Source organism: Amblyomma maculatum, chromosome 1 (genome assembly GCF_055883805.1).
Source record: "Amblyomma maculatum isolate TAMU_Amacu chromosome 1, ASM5588380v1, whole genome shotgun sequence".
NCBI lineage: Eukaryota > Metazoa > Arthropoda > Arachnida > Ixodida > Ixodidae > Amblyomma > Amblyomma maculatum.
In genome coordinates, this window is record NC_139344.1 from 267205310 (window position 1) to 267222712 (window position 17403).

The 17403-nt window shown below is 47.8% G+C and overlaps 1 protein-coding gene across 3 annotated transcripts in view; it reads right to left on the minus strand.

Moving 5' to 3' along the window:
• The window catches only part of Vps51 (vacuolar protein sorting 51), a 65701-nt gene that overhangs the window by 21025 nt on the left and 27273 nt on the right, over window positions 1-17403 (minus strand). For all 3 annotated transcript variants that reach the window (XM_084591174.1, XM_084591172.1, XM_084591173.1), the window contains exons 13-15: window positions 15147-15254; window positions 14801-14893; window positions 122-169 (exon numbers count right to left, since the gene is read on the minus strand). In XM_084591174.1, the coding sequence (XP_084447300.1) occupies window positions 122-169; window positions 14801-14893; window positions 15147-15254 (249 nt within the window). The remainder of the gene's footprint in view (window positions 1-121; window positions 170-14800; window positions 14894-15146; window positions 15255-17403) is intronic.

Sequence of the window (17403 nt, forward strand, 5' to 3'; positions counted from 1 at the left end):
CCTTTACATTAGCTTCCTTTTCAACGAAACTCTGTTCTTGTCAAAATCTGTGCATCTAGCAACCATGAGATAACCTACTGGTCTATAATGGCTTCTTTCATTTGCGAATGACATCACTCACCTGTGAAATAAGCAGTCCTTGAACTCGAACAAACTGGTCGATTAGTGTCTGGAAAATAAGCAAGGATATGGAAACAGATAATATGTTAGCATGATGACACCTTGTCCAAAGTACATGTTTTACTTAACATTTAAATGTAGCAAAGCATCTAATAACGAAGCTACTTGATGACAGCTTTACAAGTCAAGTGTTTAAATGCAATCCTTACGCTAATTTATGGCATAGTTTCTGTTCCTTGCACAAATTTTACAATTCCAGCTTCTCAAATATTCCCCATATGAATATATCATACAAGTGAATGCTTGTTTTTACACACCAAAGTCATTAACTTACAGAAATATATGAGGGGTGCTTATAATAAAAGCATGTTACTGTGTGCATTTTGGCCCAAATCACCTAGAAGCTATAAATATGCACCAAAAATGTCTGCTGAGGTGGTATAATGCTCAGATAAACAGATTTCCAAAATCTAACCTTAAATTCAGCCAGTTCAACAATTCTGCAGTTACTGTACCAGTAGTGCCACATGGTGTAACATTCCAGAAATGAAAGCAGTCGAGAGTGCTGTATTTGCCACACAGACTTGGCAGCAGCAACGACAGCTTGCGAGACACGCCTAACGCGCTCCCCTGCTTAATTCTGCAGATCACTTTTGCTGAGCTGCACGACCCGCCCGACATACGCCGGCGTAACACTGGGTTTCGTCCAGCAAGATCATCGACGGAACAACGTAAACCGGCGCCAGGAGACAATTAGTCAGTGGCCCACGTGATCTTCAGTCCTGGTTTTTGCGGAAGCGCCGTTGCCTATATAAGAAGCATTCACTGCGCGGCCTGGTCACTTGGCAGCAGCGACGACAGCTTGCGAGACACACCTAACGCGTTCCCCTGCTTCCTTCTGCAGGTTAGTGTTGGTGCTCGTAAAGTTTTCTGAATCTTTCCTTTGTCATCGCTGCTGCCAAGTGCAAGTGTGCTAATATTTTGTATTTGCTAGAATGGCTAAAGATATTGCAAAACTAAAAGAGGAATTCCGTAACGAGCTCGCGAAGCTTAGAGAGGAATTTCAGAAAGAAGTGAAAACATTAGTTGAATCTGCAGAACGTGGCCTGCGGAACGAAGTACGCGAGGTGAAAAAGGAGCAGATGGAACTAACTAGTAGCATTGAGTACGCCCAGAAGGACATTGCTGAATTGGAGAAAAAGTTGCAGCAGGAAATAGAAAAAAACTCGAAGCTAACGATCGAAAATCAGGAGCTTAACTCCCGATGCGTTTCGTTAGAAAGGAAGTCTCGACAACTTGAGTTACGACTTGTTCAATGTGAACAATATTCCCGAAACCACAACCTCGACATTCAAGGTGTCCCAGAACATGAGGATGAAAATGTCAGTGAGATTCTGTCAAAAAGTTTTGACAGAATCTCACTGACATTTTCATCACCAAGTGGTGATGCAGTTAAAGAGCCGATTACAGACGCTGATGTTGAGGCTTGCCACCGAGTTCCTACTCGAAACTCCGGAAAATCTAACATTGTTGTTCGATTCAAGTCCAAAGCCAAGCGTGATGGTATGCAGCAGAAATTAAATAAGATGCGGCTGACTACGGAGGATGTTGGACTGGATGGCAAGATTTCAATCTATGTCAATGAACACCTAACGCCAGAAAACAAAAAACTAAAACTTCTTGGAGCTGCAGTAGCAAAGAAAAAGGAACTTGACTGGAAATACGTGGGGACGAAAAATGGGCCTATTTACGCACGCAAAACTGATGAATCCAATGTCGTTCGTCTGTATCTGCAGAATGATCTGTCAAAAATGGCATGTAAGTGCTTATGCTCAACAGACACATCTGATCCCGATCCTTAGACTAATATGGAAGAGACAGCACTTTTTACACCATGTGAGCTCAACCGTTTTCTAAGAAACAAAGAGCGCGGTAAACATTTACATATGCTACACTTAAACATGCAGTGCGCATTAAATAAAACGGATCAACTGACAACATTTTTGTCGAGTCTTAAATGCACCTTTGATGTAATCATGATGTCTGAAACATGGTATCGCTTTGACAGTGACATTATTCGAATTCCGGGATACCAGACTTTCGTTTATAACCGAAGCTCGAAACGTGGTGGGGGCATTACCCTTCTGATCAAAGAAAGCTACTCGTGCCAGATCTTATCAGAACACTGTCTGAGCGACCATAACATTGAGATGCTTATGGTTCATTCTGGGCGTCAATTCTTTACTGTTGTTTACCATCCACCGCAAAGCAGTATAAACAAGTTTCTTCGGGTTTTTGAAAAAGAAATCAATTTCTTGTTAGATAATTTATCTTGTATAGGAGGTGATATTAATATAGACATGGGTGCCAAGAGTTCTGCGCAACAAGAACTCACGATATTGCTTCAAGCTGCTGGCTTCCAGAACGTCATAAATAGGCCAACGCGCATAACGGTTACATCTTCTAGCGTTATCGACCTTTTTATCACGAATTATAATGTGCCTCTTACTGCCGGGCGTTTCACAGTAGACATCAGAGACTATCTACCTATTTTCCTAAGCATTGATACAAAATCCCGCTTAACACATAGCTTTAATCCCTGTCGGCAGCTTATTTCACAGAAAAACCTTGAAACATTTAGGTGCCGTATAGAGCAAACAAACTGGGAACCTGTTTTTTTAAGCACTGACTCGGATATTGCCTATAGAGCTTTCTTGCGGATATTTTTACCAATCTATCATGACTGTTTTCCTACTACTGAAGCAAAAGTGTCGAAAAACGCTCGCAAGCCGTGGATGTCCCCACGACTTCCGCGACTTGCGAAGAAGAAGCACAGAATGTTAGCTAAATTTATTAGCACGAAGGATACAGCACTACTAGCCTGCTTTAAAGCATTTCGGAACTTTTTGAACAAAGAGATCAGGACAGCTAGGACGACTTACCACAATAACCTCTTTGATAAGGAACTATCTAATAATCCTAAAGAAAAATGAAGGCGCCTTAATCAACTTTTAAATAGAATCACTCATCCCAATAGCATAAAAAGCTTAACAGTAGATGGTATTGACCTAAATGGGCGTCCTTTGGCCAATGCTTTTAACGAATTTTTTACTGCAGTCGGGAGTCGATCTCACTGCCCTGACTTCTCTAAATTTCTGGGCGATAGAGTTTTGCAGTCTCTCTTTTTTGAGCCGACAGATGAAAATGAGGTGTACTTTATTTTAAAAAGCCTCAAAAATACGACAATCTTGGACTCTTGCGATCTCCAAAGTCGCCCAATAAAATATGTCTTGCCTTTAATAGTTCCATGTTTAACGCACATATATAACACAGTACTAATTACAGCAAATTTTCCTGCTGATATGAAACTTGCTAGGGTGGCAGTAATCTTCGAAAAGGGAGACAGAAATAGTTTCAGTAATCACAGGCCAATATCTGTCTTACCTTTCTTCTCCAAGGGACTAGAATGCATAATTCATTCTCGAACGCATAATTTCCTTCTAAAATACTCTATTATAAATGACTGCCAATATGGGTTTACCAAACATAGGTCCACGGAGCATGCATTACTTGACCAAAAAGAATATATATTAGGCAACATAGAATCTCAGAAGCTTACTTTTGGAATTTTTGTAGATTTCAGTAAGGCGTTTGATACACTAAATCATAATACCCTCTTTGCTAAACTTGAACATTGTGGTATACGTGGCCAGGCCCTCAACCTTCTCAAGTCATATATGTGCTCGCGATCCCAATATGTTGTTATCAATAACTGTCGTTCCGATGTGCTACAAATTTCGAATGGCGCGCCACAGGGCAGTCTTCTGGGTCCTATACTCTTTAACGTATATATTAATGATATTGTTAATGTAAGCAACAAGATAAAATTTATTATTTACACTGACGACACCAGCTTATTCTGCTCCTCTACTGATATTCTTTTCTTTACAGCACTTTTCTTTACAGCAACATGAACAAAATGACGTTTCTTTCCTCCGAGAAATGTACACTGATTAGGTTGTATTGATAAGGAATTAGTCTATCGACAATTCATATTTTTACTTTTTCCTTGTCATTGTATAATTTTTCTTCTGTTTCAAAGCACTGTCTCATTTTGTAACGCCGTCCGTCCGTCCGTCCGTCCGTCCGTCCGTCCGTCCGTCCGTCCGTCCGTCCGTCCGTCCGTCCGTCCGTCCGTCCGTCCGTCCGTCCGTCCGTCCGTCCGTCCGTCCGTCCGTCCGTCCGTCCGTCCGTCCGTCCGTCCGTCCGTCCGTCCGTCCGTCCGTCCGTCCGTCCGTCCGTCCGTCCGTCCGTCCGTCCGTCCGTCCGTCCGTCCGTCCGTCCGTCCGTCCGTCCGTCCGTCCGTCCGTCCGTCCGTCCGTCCGTCCGTCCGTCCGTCCGTCCGTCCGTCCGTCCGTCCGTCCGTCCGTCCGTCCGTCCGTCCGTCCGTCCGTCCGTCCGTCCGTCCGTCCGTCCGTCCGTCCGTCCGTCCGTCCGTCCGTCCGTCCGTCCGTCCGTCCGTCCGTCCGTCCGTCCGTCCGTCCGTCCGTCCGTCCGTCCGTCCGTCCGTCCGTCCGTCCGTCCGTCCGTCCGTCCGTCCGTCCGTCCGTCCGTCCGTCCGTCCGTCCGTCCGTCCGTCCGTCCGTCCGTCCGTCCGTCCGTCCGTCCGTCCGTCCGTCCGTCCGTCCGTCCGTCCGTCCGTCCGTCCGTCCGTCCGTCCGTCCGTCCGTCCGTCCGTCCGTCCGTCCGTCCGTCCGTCCGTCCGTCCGTCCGTCCGTCCGTCCGTCCGTCCGTCCGTCCGTCCGTCCGTCCGTCCGTCCGTCCGTCCGTCCGTCCGTCCGTCCGTCCGTCCGTCCGTCCGTCCGTCCGTCCGTCCGTCCGTCCGTCCGTCCGTCCGTCCGTCCGTCCGTCCGTCCGTCCGTCCGTCCGTCCGTCCGTCCGTCCGTCCGTCCGTCCGTCCGTCCGTCCGTCCGTCCGTCCGTCCGTCCGTCCGTCCGTCCGTCCGTCCGTCCGTCCGTCCGTCCGTCCGTCCGTCCGTCCGTCCGTCCGTCCGTCCGTCCGTCCGTCCGTCCGTCCGTCCGTCCGTCCGTCCGTCCGTCCGTCCGTCCGTCCGTCCGTCCGTCCGTCCGTCCGTCCGTCCGTCCGTCCGTCCGTCCGTCCGTCCGTCCGTCCGTCCGTCCGTCCGTCCGTCCGTCCGTCCGTCCGTCCGTCCGTCCGTCCGTCCGTCCGTCCGTCCGTCCGTCCGTCCGTCCGTCCGTCCGTCCGTCCGTCCGTCCGTCCGTCCGTCCGTCCGTCCGTCCGTCCGTCCGTCCGTCCGTCCGTCCGTCCGTCCGTCCGTCCGTCCGTCCGTCCGTCCGTCCGTCCGTCCGTCCGTCCGTCCGTCCGTCCGTCCGTCCGTCCGTCCGTCCGTCCGTCCGTCCGTCCGTCCGTCCGTCCGTCCGTCCGTCCGTCCGTCCGTCCGTCCGTCCGTCCGTCCGTCCGTCCGTCCGTCCGTCCGTCCGTCCGTCCGTCCGTCCGTCCGTCCGTCCGTCCGTCCGTCCGTCCGTCCGTCCGTCCGTCCGTCCGTCCGTCCGTCCGTCCGTCCGTCCGTCCGTCCGTCCGTCCGTCCGTCCGTCCGTCCGTCCGTCCGTCCGTCCGTCCGTCCGTCCGTCCGTCCGTCCGTCCGTCCGTCCGTCCGTCCGTCCGTCCGTCCGTCCGTCCGTCCGTTTGTCGATTGCGTCAAAGCACAGTGTGTTTTTAACTATGGCCTCTTGTTCAGATGGTAGTCTAATGTCAGTCTATGCTTTACTGTGATGAAACAGTGTCATTCTCCCTAATTTCCAGTAACTCAGCACTAGCTAAGAGGAAGTTGATTATGTCAAGGTCATAAACCGCCTTTACACCTTTATTACATGGATCTCTCAAATATACAGGGTGTCCAAGCTAACTTTAGCCAAGGGTTAAAAATAGGACATTTGAGTTAGGCCATGGGAAACCACTTGTATACAGATGCCAGCCACATGGCACACCACAGGCAATTTCTTATTATGCAATTAAGTAATTAGTGCTTAAGATAATTTTTCTAATTTAGTAACTACAGTCAAGTCCACTTATAACGATACCGGTTTTAACAATATGTCGGTTACAACAATGAAAACCTGCTTCACCATCCACTTTTGTATGTTTTCTATGGTAAAATAACCCGCTTACTACAATGCCCCCATGCCGCATTATCGGTTATATCAATGAAGTCTGGCTCCTGAGTGCTCGTGCCAAAAGGTAGTGGAATGTGAAATCCTTGAAAAGAAGAAAAAAAAAATTCCAGCTGCTGCACTCTCCCCGCCACGCGCTCATACAATAGAACCCGTTTTCTGGCCTTCTCCGCATTGCCAGCCTCGCGCGCCTTTCTCTCGCTGCCCTTCCACCCCTCGGGACACAAATGGGCTGTGCCCATAGCTCTACGATGCACCACCCTACGCAACACAACTTTGCCAACGCGCCAACAGCGCTGATGGCGCTGATCTGCTCGCTCGCCCCTCATTCTGCGCAGTTCAGCTGCAGTGTTGTTCAGCCAACGGATATGGTTGTTTGTGTAAGGTGATTGCGTTGAAGTCGTTCCTGGCCACATGGTTTCTCCGTCTCGTTTGAATCGCCGCCAAAACAGAAGATGGCTGATAAGACCACTGATTATCGGACAACATTGTCGGTGAAAAGAAAGCGCACGGCTATCAATTTGGAGACGAAGTGCAGTATCGTGAAGGACTACAAAGAGAGTAAGAAAGTGTGTGACTTGGTTAAGAAGTATCCACTATCGCAACTGACGGTGTCGACGATCATCAGCTCCACTGAGAAGTTCTACAAAAAAAAGTCCTCGCTTGACAGGGGGCGGGGCGCAAACGTGTTCGACAAGGTGCCTAATGACGACACTGACGGCGACGATGGCAGCGATGACGTGGTAGGGCAGGCTGCCTCAACGTTGTCCTCGCAGGAGGCCCTGCAATTGATTCAGTCCCTCCGGGGCTTTATTTTCGCAAGGGACCTTCTGTTGCACTACGTGGGGTACCTGGATGCCATGGAGAAGGATGGCAGCAAGCTTCGCGCGAGGCAAGCAAGGCTGACGAACATGGGGTTTTCTCGTGCGAGCCAGTGAGATGTATGTGGTGAGATGCTTGTGGCGATTTCACCCTAGGGGCCTGCGTGCCCCAATCTCCTCTGCTTTTAAATAAATGATTTGTCTGTCTCTCTCTCTTCACCCCAGCGTTACTTCGGGATTTCTCAAACTGAGAGGCAGCCGTGGCAACCTTCTCGTATTTTTTACAAAGCCCCTTTCGGGGCCACCAAAATGATGCCTCGGTGAAGCTCGCATGTCACTTGCCGTCCGTGACCCCTCTTTGCAGCTGTTATGCTTTTTTCGTGCAAACCGTTTATAACAATTATCGGCTATAACAATGGAATTTTCGTGGCACTTGAATATTGTTATAAGTGGAGTCGACTGTATTGCATTTAGACAATAAATGTGATTTACAGAGTTGGAGAGCACCTTCTGAAACCACCATTCAATTCATTTCCAATAAAGAAAGCCTCGCGTGCATCTTTTTTCGAAGCTCTAAAGAAAGCCCGCGAAATACAAAAAATATCACATGACTGCTGTATTCACACGCCATGATTGTGGTGCTTTCAACCGTGGTTTGAGTGAATGAAACCAGCTTGGCCGTGACTCCACGGGAGCCATTGCAGTGGCAGGCCGATATGTCTGCGGTGGCTTCTTCGTCAGCTTCAGGCAGCCGGCGCATGTGACGGTGCAAGTTGTGCGAGCTCACCACGCTCACTGCAACCATCGCCAACATATCAGCCTACCACTAGAACTGGGCTGTCGAGTCACGGCCACAGCTGATTTCGTTCACTGAAACCACGATTGAGAGCCCCACAATTGTGGCACGCGAATGCACCAGTCATGTGATATTTTTTTTTTTGTATTTCGCGGGTTGTCCTTAAAGCTTAGAAAAAAAAAACACGTGATGCTTTCTTTATCGGAAATAAATGAAATGGGGTTTCACAAGGTGCTCTCCAACTTTTCAAATCACATTTGTTGTCTAAAGGCAATAGTTAGTAAATCAGAAACATGATCTTAATAATTAATTCATTATTGCAAAAAAAAAATTGCCTGTAGTGCACCAGATGGCTGGCAGCTGTATACAAGTAGTTTCTCTGACCTACCTCACCTGTTTTATTTTTAACACCCAGTACGTGCTGCAAAGGGGCAGAATTGGAGAATTGAGAAACTTCGTAGCATTGAGGGATTTGCTGCATAGAGATTCGTTACATCCAGATTTTACTATATACAGTCAAACCCGAATATAACGAACTCGGATAGAGCGAATTATGTTTTATATCGAACACTCGAATTTCCGCTAGCATTATGCATATAAAATGTATTTTTTATAACGAACTACATATCGGATATAGCAAACTCAGCGCGCGCGATCGGTCGCCAAACACCCACCAACGGGCGGGCCTTTGTGCCGGCTCCAAGTTCTCTCCGGGCAGCCCACGCTGCCGGGCCGCAATACTTCTAGCGCATGCCGTTGTCAGATGGGAGGGGGATTGGCGACGGCTCCGTTCCCCAAGGTCTCATACAGCGCATACGTCATCACGCGCCCGCTAGGGTGCTTCTGCTGCTTCTGCGCCGATGCCACGCTTCCGTAAAACGCAGGAGGGGCTCTCTACAGCAGCTTCCACGAGGGACTCTCCTGTACGCATGCGCGGCCGTCGCCCGGAGTAGCGTGAGTAGCCTTTAAAATCCGCGCCATCGGCCAGCCTCTCTTTGCAGCGCTCCTATTCGGCAGCTGCCTACCATGTGATCAAAGATGTTCGAGCAGCTCCGGACCTATTGCGCTTCGAGAAAGAAGCAACACCGGCCAGAACTGGTTTCAAGTTTGGGCGAAGGGAAGGCAGCCTCTGAACAACGAACGCGTCAGTGGCGAACTTTCCCGCATCCTCGGAGCTTTCTTTGTTCGCGTTTGCAAGTCGTGCTGCTGCTATCCTCACGATTCCGGACGTGCCTACGTTGCTGCTGGCTTGCATTCCGGCGCTACATCCTGCAAGATGACGACGAAGCAGCGGCGTGCCCTACCGCTTTCCGACAAGCTGGAGATAATTCGCCGCGTTGGCCGCGGCGAAAAAAAGTCTGACGTTGCCGCGCATTTCAAGATTCCGCGGAGCACGTTAAGCACCATTTTGAAAAACCAGTCGGCCATCAGAGGCAATGCACAGGAACGACCAAATGGTGATGGCTTTTGCCACCGCAAGCCGGCTTACGAGCAAGTAGAGAAAGCGCTGTACCAATGGTTCTTGGACGTTCGCGCGCGAAATCTGCCGGTCTCTGGCCCCATGCTACAACAGAAGGCAAAAGATTTTGCCTTCGTCCTGGACGTCGAGGGGTTTACAGCGGGCAGTGGTTGGCTCCAACGATTTAAAGACCGCTACTCCATCACCGGGAAGGTGGTTGCAGGTGAAAGCCAAGCAGTGGACGCTGAGAGTGCCGAAAAGTGGGTGCAAGACGTGTGGCGTGCTGTCACGGAGAGATACGAACCGTGCAATATTTTTAAAACAGACGAGACTGCCTTGTTTTGGCAACTGCTGCCGAGCAGAACCTTGGCGCTAAAGAATGAGAAGTGCCATGGCGGCAAATTGAATAAGGCCCGAGTCACCGTTCTTCTCACGACAAACATGGACGGTTCATCAAAGCTGCGGCCGCTTGTCATAGGCAAGTTCAAGTCTCCTATGTGCCTGCGTGCGAGGATGCACTTCACTCCCAGTCACATACAACTCAAATTCTAAGGCCTGGATGACCAGAACGTTATTCGAAGCGTGGCTGCGTGGCTGGGACGAGGAACTTGCAACGAGCGGGCGAAAGATTTGCCTCCTCCTCGATAACCGTTCTGCGCACCACTGCGGCGTCACGCTCAAGAACATCGAGCTTTGTTTCCTGCCACCGAACGCAACAGCGGTTTTGCAGCCCCTCGATCAGGGGATCATCCGCGCTTTCAAGCTGGGCTACAGGAAACGCGTCGTTGAGCGGCTGTTGGTGAAATTGCGGGTTAGCGACGAGCTCAAGATTAATTTGCTGGCCGCAATAGAAATGATTAACCGTGCCTGGCAAGACGTGACGCAATCCACAATCCGCAACTGCTTCCACCATGCTGGACTATGTCGAGAGGATGCAGAAGCTGCTAGTGAAGCGCGTACTGTGCAAGATGACAGCGATGTTGCCACGCTGTGGGAAGAACTCGCTGATGTTCCGGACGCTGTGCCCGAAGAAGTTGCCCTGGAGGATTTTCTCACTGTTGACGACAACGTAGCCGTGACAGCGAGCCCGTTGGACTCGGAAATTGTTGCCGACATGCTGGCATCTGGTGCGAACGAGGAGACCGAGGAGCCGCCGCCGGAGGACGATCGCACTCGCCCAACGTTGCACGAAGCCCTCGCTGCTACCGATCTGCTGCGCCGATACTGCTCCGGAATACAGGGAAGCGGACTGGAGTTTGTGGAAATGATGTCGCGTGTGGAAAGTGCGATTCTCGCTGATGGAGTTAAATGCAGTGTTCAGGCGAAGATCACTGCCTACTGCAAATAAGTGAGCATTTATTTGCAATAAATTTCTTTTGTAGATTCATGGTGAGCGGCACGGTTTTTCTTTAGTTAGTGCGTTTTCGCTGTGCTGTCTGGACATCGTGTATAACGAATTTGGTACTGAAGTTCGTTATAAACGGGTTTGGTTATAGCGAAATACTTTATATAGCGAACAAATTGCGTTGAATTACGCAGTTCGTTATAACCGGGTTTGACTGTACTAAGACTTTGTTGTAATTGTCTGGTATGTTTTGTTCATGTAGACCTCGCTACTCCTGTCTTAAGCACAATGGCAATTGCTTTTTCTGAAGCATGCTGGGCTTAAGACTATTATTCGGGACACAAAAAGTGATACACTGTCCAGAGAAAGCCACAAACATGCATATACAGTCGAACCTGGATATATCGAACTCGAAGGGGATCGCGAAATAGTTCGATATATCAATAATTCGATATACAAAATTCGGCTTGTAAAGGCACTTACAATGCCAAAAACGATACCATATTTGTCGCGTAAGCAACCCACTCGCATAATGAACCCTACCTGCACTTTTGCACGGAGAATTTGAAAAAAAAAAAAAAAGCGTTAAGGCCAGCTCGCTCACATGCAAGCGATTGAGATTGAGTGATCTCAGGGACGAGCGGCAGCGACAGAGCGAAAATTTAACTCCCTCTCGCTGCTCGAGCCACCGCGGCAGCTCTAAACAAGGTTTCTGTGTTGCCGCGGCAGAAATCGAGCGTTTTCGCTTGCATGTCGATGGCGCGCGTCACTCCGTTTCCGTCGTCTCATCCACAGCTCATTTCTTGGCAGCGTGCCAAGATGCTGCGCGGTGATAACGTATAAGGTCAGGGGCGTTTATCTTTTGATAGCTCCTGCGGTGGCGAGGAGCGAACTTGGCAGAGTGCCCGTGATGGCTTGATTGCACAAGCCTGGTTCGATTTATCACGCCGCGCTTGGGGCGGGCGTCGCAGAACTGACCGCGTGCTTTCGTTGATACATACATGCAAGGATAAACGACACCCGCAAAAAAAAAAAAAAAGAAAAACCTGCCGCTTCTTAACGTCCGAACAGCACAACGATAAGAAAGGGTGACTCGCAAAAAAAGAAAAGAGAGAGAGAGAGCTGCCGCTTTTTAACGTCCGCAGGCACCATAGCTACCTCAGCCGCTGCGCGCAGAGGGTTCGCAACACACACTGGAGAAAGCGTCGACACCTGTTTGAAAACGGGCTGAGCTGGCCACGACCTATACAGTAGGTCGTGGAGCTGGCTTGGCCATGCGTAGCGCGTGCTGAAAGAGAGAGATAGCTTGGCAAAAGGATGGGCACACCCACGCACATGACTTGCAAACGTCATGTGTTGGTGCGCGGAAAACGATAACTGCAGATGCGCGCGCCTTTGGGGAATGGGCGCGGCGCTGCCCAGACCAGCCGTCACCGAACTGTCCCCTCTCATTCCTTCCGCACGTAGCTTGAAAACGGCACGCGGCAAACGGCCAAGGATGATGCGATTGTCTTTGGGGAAGGCACACTTTCCAGTGCGTGGTGTGGAGTTTGATATATCGAACGGCCGGTGAAATTAAGTTCGATATATGATGCGGCTTTCCTATACTTTTACATGGGATTTTCAAGGGATATTCCGTGAGTTCGATATAACCAAATTCGATATATCCGGGTTCGATATAACCGGGTTCGACTGTGCAAGCCATCATTGCACTGTGGAGCATACCAATGACCAACAATTCCTGAGCACCAGAGTGATAAATATGAAGCTGTTATTCCAGAAAAATATTTCTGCACTTTTTCTTTTTTGATGAACGACACCAGACTTGATTCCAGCAGCAGCTTTCCTCAAGCAGCATTTAGTGAATTCAAAATTAGCTGCGAAATTGCATTTCAACAATCTGCAAAATAACCAGACACTTTTGGTGAAAACTGAAAATTACATAGTCTCAGAGTTTTATTTGGTCAATACTCGTGACAAGATTACGTGGTCAAGAAGCTGCAGTTTTGGTTCATAAATGGATTGAATCTTACTTGAAACAAAAACACTGAAAAGAGTACTTAAATGCTATACATTAAGATGTGGTGAGCATTCGTTTTGCCAAAAAAATTTTCTTTTACTTTTATATTTTGCTACCTTCAGATAGAGCATATCTGAGCCTTTCGGAACATAAATTATAGTTTGGTATTTATGGTTTCAACTGAGTTTTTAGAGGATTTAATTGAATTTTTTTTAAACGGCTCTTGTGAAGGTTTATATTAAGAAAACGAAATTTTCCACAGATGTCAAGTGATATCTTGCAAGAGCAGGACCAGAATAAGAGCCTAAGTTCATTGTATATTTATAAAACATTAAAATGCAGAAGTTATTGGTGGTAGTTCTTAGAGCAACAAGAATAAAAAACATCAAATTAAGTTTCTTTAAGTGCATAATTCTAGGTTTAGTCATGTCATGTAACTTACTCTCACAAAAAATTTCAGGGCTCTGCATCCAGCAAATTAAAAAAAAAATGTATGTAAGTGAAAAGAAAATTTTTTTATCTAGGTTTGAGCTTTAATGCAAGCTGCAGCCATTTAGACAGTCCTAAGCAAATTTTGTAGCTGTGGCTTTTATTGCGCCTATTCTGGAGCCAATTTCTGAAAACCATTTTCAATGTCTCACCTCGCCTGAAGATTTCTGAAGGCAAACTGAAGTGACTGTGTGTTGATAGGGTAGTGCATTCTAATCACAAAGATACCACTATCATAAAAAAACGAAACTAATAACAAAAAAAAAAAACAAAGCAATGTCACTAAACTCGGTATAATGGTGCGAAAGCACTAGTTTGGCACAGTTCATCAGGGCAAATGGTAGATGTAGATGACGTTATCGCTGTATTCTCGTCCGCTGTTGTTTGTGCTGCTTGGTGCAGCGTATCTCAGCCTCCGACAACTGATGCTGCAAAGGATCAGGCTGGCTATTCATTTCAAAGGAGATTGAAATCACTCGGCTCATCATTCGAGTTTATATGGTACACCCCACGACACACACGTCACTGTGCTTACAAGCGCTTACACACGCTGCTTACACATGTTTAACGTAAGCAAACACAAAGACAAGTAACTTTAAGACACATAATGTTGCTGAAACATCTGACCAATTAATGCCTGGCCATGTCAGCTGCCAAATACCATCTGCCAGAGGCAAGCTTGATGAATGCGGAACTAATTGCCAGAAGTGACAGATATAAAGCCCCGCTATAACCAAGCCCTACAAACGTTCCTGTATGGCCTAGGGGCAGTGTGTCCAACTTTGGATCGAAAGATCCTGGAAGACTAGATTTCGATCTTGCCCCTCCCATCTCAATGGCAAAGATCAAGTTGGCAGTGCCTGCTCATTTGGCCATGACATGTGGTCTCATTATGTCGCAGAAACAGATGACTGACCAGTGCCCGGCCATGTCACCTGCCACCTGCCAGAGGCAGCCTCATTTACCGATTTACCCCATGAAGTAGTTGGTTTGGTTTACAGCGTTTTCAGTCCAAAAGCAGTTCAGGATGCCAAAGTAGAGGGCTCTGGGAATTTCCACCACCTGGGGTTCTTTAGCGTACACTGACATCGCACAGTACACGAGCACCTTGATCGAAAAGCGGCCGCCGGGATTTGAGCCTGCGTCCTTGGTTCACCAGTAAAGCACCCTAACCACTGATCCACCATGACGGGGATCATGAAGTAGTGCTTTTGCACTAAAAATTTAGCATAGGTGCGGTCATCACCAGGTAGTTTTGCAAGTAAACTGCCCGCATTCACGCTACATTTTTTCCACAGATCACAGAGGCTATGCACAACCAGCATTCATTTTGAAATAGTGGCAACCCCTCCTTTTCAGTAAGGATGTCATAAGTGCATTGATGGCGGGAAGATCTCTGAACCCACTTTTATTGACGATGAATTAGTCTTTTGGTGCTGGACAAACACGAACATGCCAATGAAGAGCCAAAGAAAAAATGTTTACTGAAAACAACAACTGCGTAAAGCTGTCCTCAGTGCCCCTTCAATGTAAAAAAAGAAATAAGGAATGTGACAAACCTGAGCCACATCACTGGTTTCTTGTATCAGCTGCGACGCAGGTGTCAAACTCTTAGCATCAGGAATCCCAAAGTGCTCGTCAGCCATTCCAAGCTGCAACCACAGAGAGCATATCAAGGCGCTGCTGCAGAAGGCAAGTACAGTCATCAGCCTGCCTGTTTACAGCGCTTGAATACTGCCCCATTGCACAAAGAAATTAAAAGTTTAGAGAACCTACTTGGCTGTAAGAATAATAATGGCTCTAGACCGAATGAGCATAGGCACACTATTTTCACTGTTAACTCAGCAGACAGGTGTGCTGACAACTCCACTAGCAAAAGGCACAGGACAGAAATGGCATGCTCACCAGCTGGCTCACAAGTGCGTTCTTCATCTCCACACTAAAACGAGACAACAGCAGCAACAGACTTGGAGGGGCACCGCCACTTTTTTCTCCTGCAGTTTCACAAAACTCCTGTAAATACACAAAAGCAAAGGCCGACTGAAAGTATGCCCACTACAACAAAAATCTTTCTTAGACAATTGCGTCCTTTTATAAACAACAGGAGATGCTTCCAAAATTTCTTGACGAGATTCTTGACAGCTTACCAATTAAGAAGTATACCTATTTATTTACTACAAACATAAGATCCAAACTGGCTGGTCCACAATGTCAAACACAATGGCAAACATTTCTATTAGTTGCCTGCATCATCGAACACATCATTACAGCAGGCGACGTTACTAATGCTAGTATCTATACAAGAACGAATTCGTCACATAAAACACAAAAAATACTACACCTGGAGGAAGTATAAATACAGTCGTGCCCCGTTAATATGACCCCCGTTAATAAGGACGACCCGATTTATGGACAGTTTTTCTGGGGACGAAACTTTTTCAGTGTATTTATGCCTCGTTAATATGGAAACTCGCTGTCTGGACAATGGACAGGGGAAGTATGCACACGGCCCACTTGGGCCCATGTATTTTTGTCTCGTTAATATGAACAGTGCTCGGTAATATGGACAGAGGAGTCTGAACGCAAGTTAAAGAAGGGCACGCCGCCCGCGAACCTACGCGACAGCCGATACAGCCAGATGCCTGAATGAGTTCTGTGGAGTTGGAAAGAACCAAAGCGGGCGTGTCGCCGTTTTAGCGTGGGGGGGGGAGCGCAAGAGCAGAGAGGAACGTACACAGCAAACAGAGGGTCGGCGTAAGAAAGATCCCGAAAGTGGTGAGGAACCAGGAGATTTCTGGGTGCAACGAAAGTGCCGCCGCAGTCGAGAAAAGAGCAACATGTGGTTGCAATAACTTCTGCTGAACGTGAACAGAGAGGCCGGTAAAAGCATAAAAAAGAAATGACAGGAAGAAAGGCAAACGCCTACAGTGGCAGCGGGAACTCTAGTTTTCTTTCCCAAAGCCTAGTATGTGTTCCATGAAGCCGTTAACGCTTTTCGGCGAGAGTTAAGACACACTCACAAAGTAGGGCGACAAAAGAAAGGCAATGTACGAACATGCAACAGAGACCAAGCGTCCCATCCTGGATGCGTTTCCCTCTCATGTTCCTAGTTTTCGTCCCTGTTGCGCTGCCGAACTGCCACATTTTGCCCCTCAGGATGTCGGATTCGCTTTAAGTCAACAATGCAGCCTTGACAAGGTCTGAGCTCTTCGTAGTCGGCTAGCCGTCGTTCAAGACTGTACTTCAGCTTGCAATGTTTGTTTTATAGGAACACATAGAAACGGCGCCAAGAAGATGGGATGTTCGATAGCCTTCAGCAGAGCAGCTTGCCAACTTTAAGACTCCCTCGCTTCCTTACGGAAACGGTACAAGGCAAAAAAGAGAGAATCAGAAGAACGGAAAGGCAGAAAAGTTAACTAGGCAAGAATGTGCAAAGCATCAGGAGCCTGTAACCTTCAACTTGAGTCTGGATTTTGGCATGGCGGGAGTTGAACGCAAAAGAACAGAGCTGAACGTAGGCGCGAAACAAGCAATCTGTGAATACAAGCGGCAAAAAAGCATCTCAGTAAATCCAAGCCGTGAGGAACTAGTACCGACAGCTCGGCTGTTTCCTCGCCTCAGAAGAATCTCAAGCAGCTACTTAGCGGCTAATTTGCTGTGACGACGCCATTTTGGAAGTGGTGGTGAGTAGAAAGTCGGACGCTGATTCATCGGCCAATGAGGAGTTCAAGCTCGAAAGTTCGACCAACACAAAGCCCACCATCACGCGTGTCATGGTACGCGAGTCGCTTCAGACTGCACTAAAATTTTTCGAAGACAACAATGATAAGGATAATGCACTCAAAATTGCCGGTGTTCTGTCAAATTTTGAGTCCAGTGGACACCGTTATCTACAAAAGCAGTTATTAATTACAATTCTTTTTTTCTCAATAAAATCATTTTTGTTTTTATTCATGACACGTTATTATGGACGACTCGCTTTATGAACAGTTTTGGTCGGAAACCAAAGTGTCCATATTAACGAGGCACGACTGTAATGCTTGACAATGAAGTAGAACTTGTTGCTGGGCTAGTTGGCTCATGATCGTACGGGGAAAGTAAGCGCAAAAAAAGACAAACACAAGAGAGGAGACAGGATAATGCGCTACTGACAACAAACTGC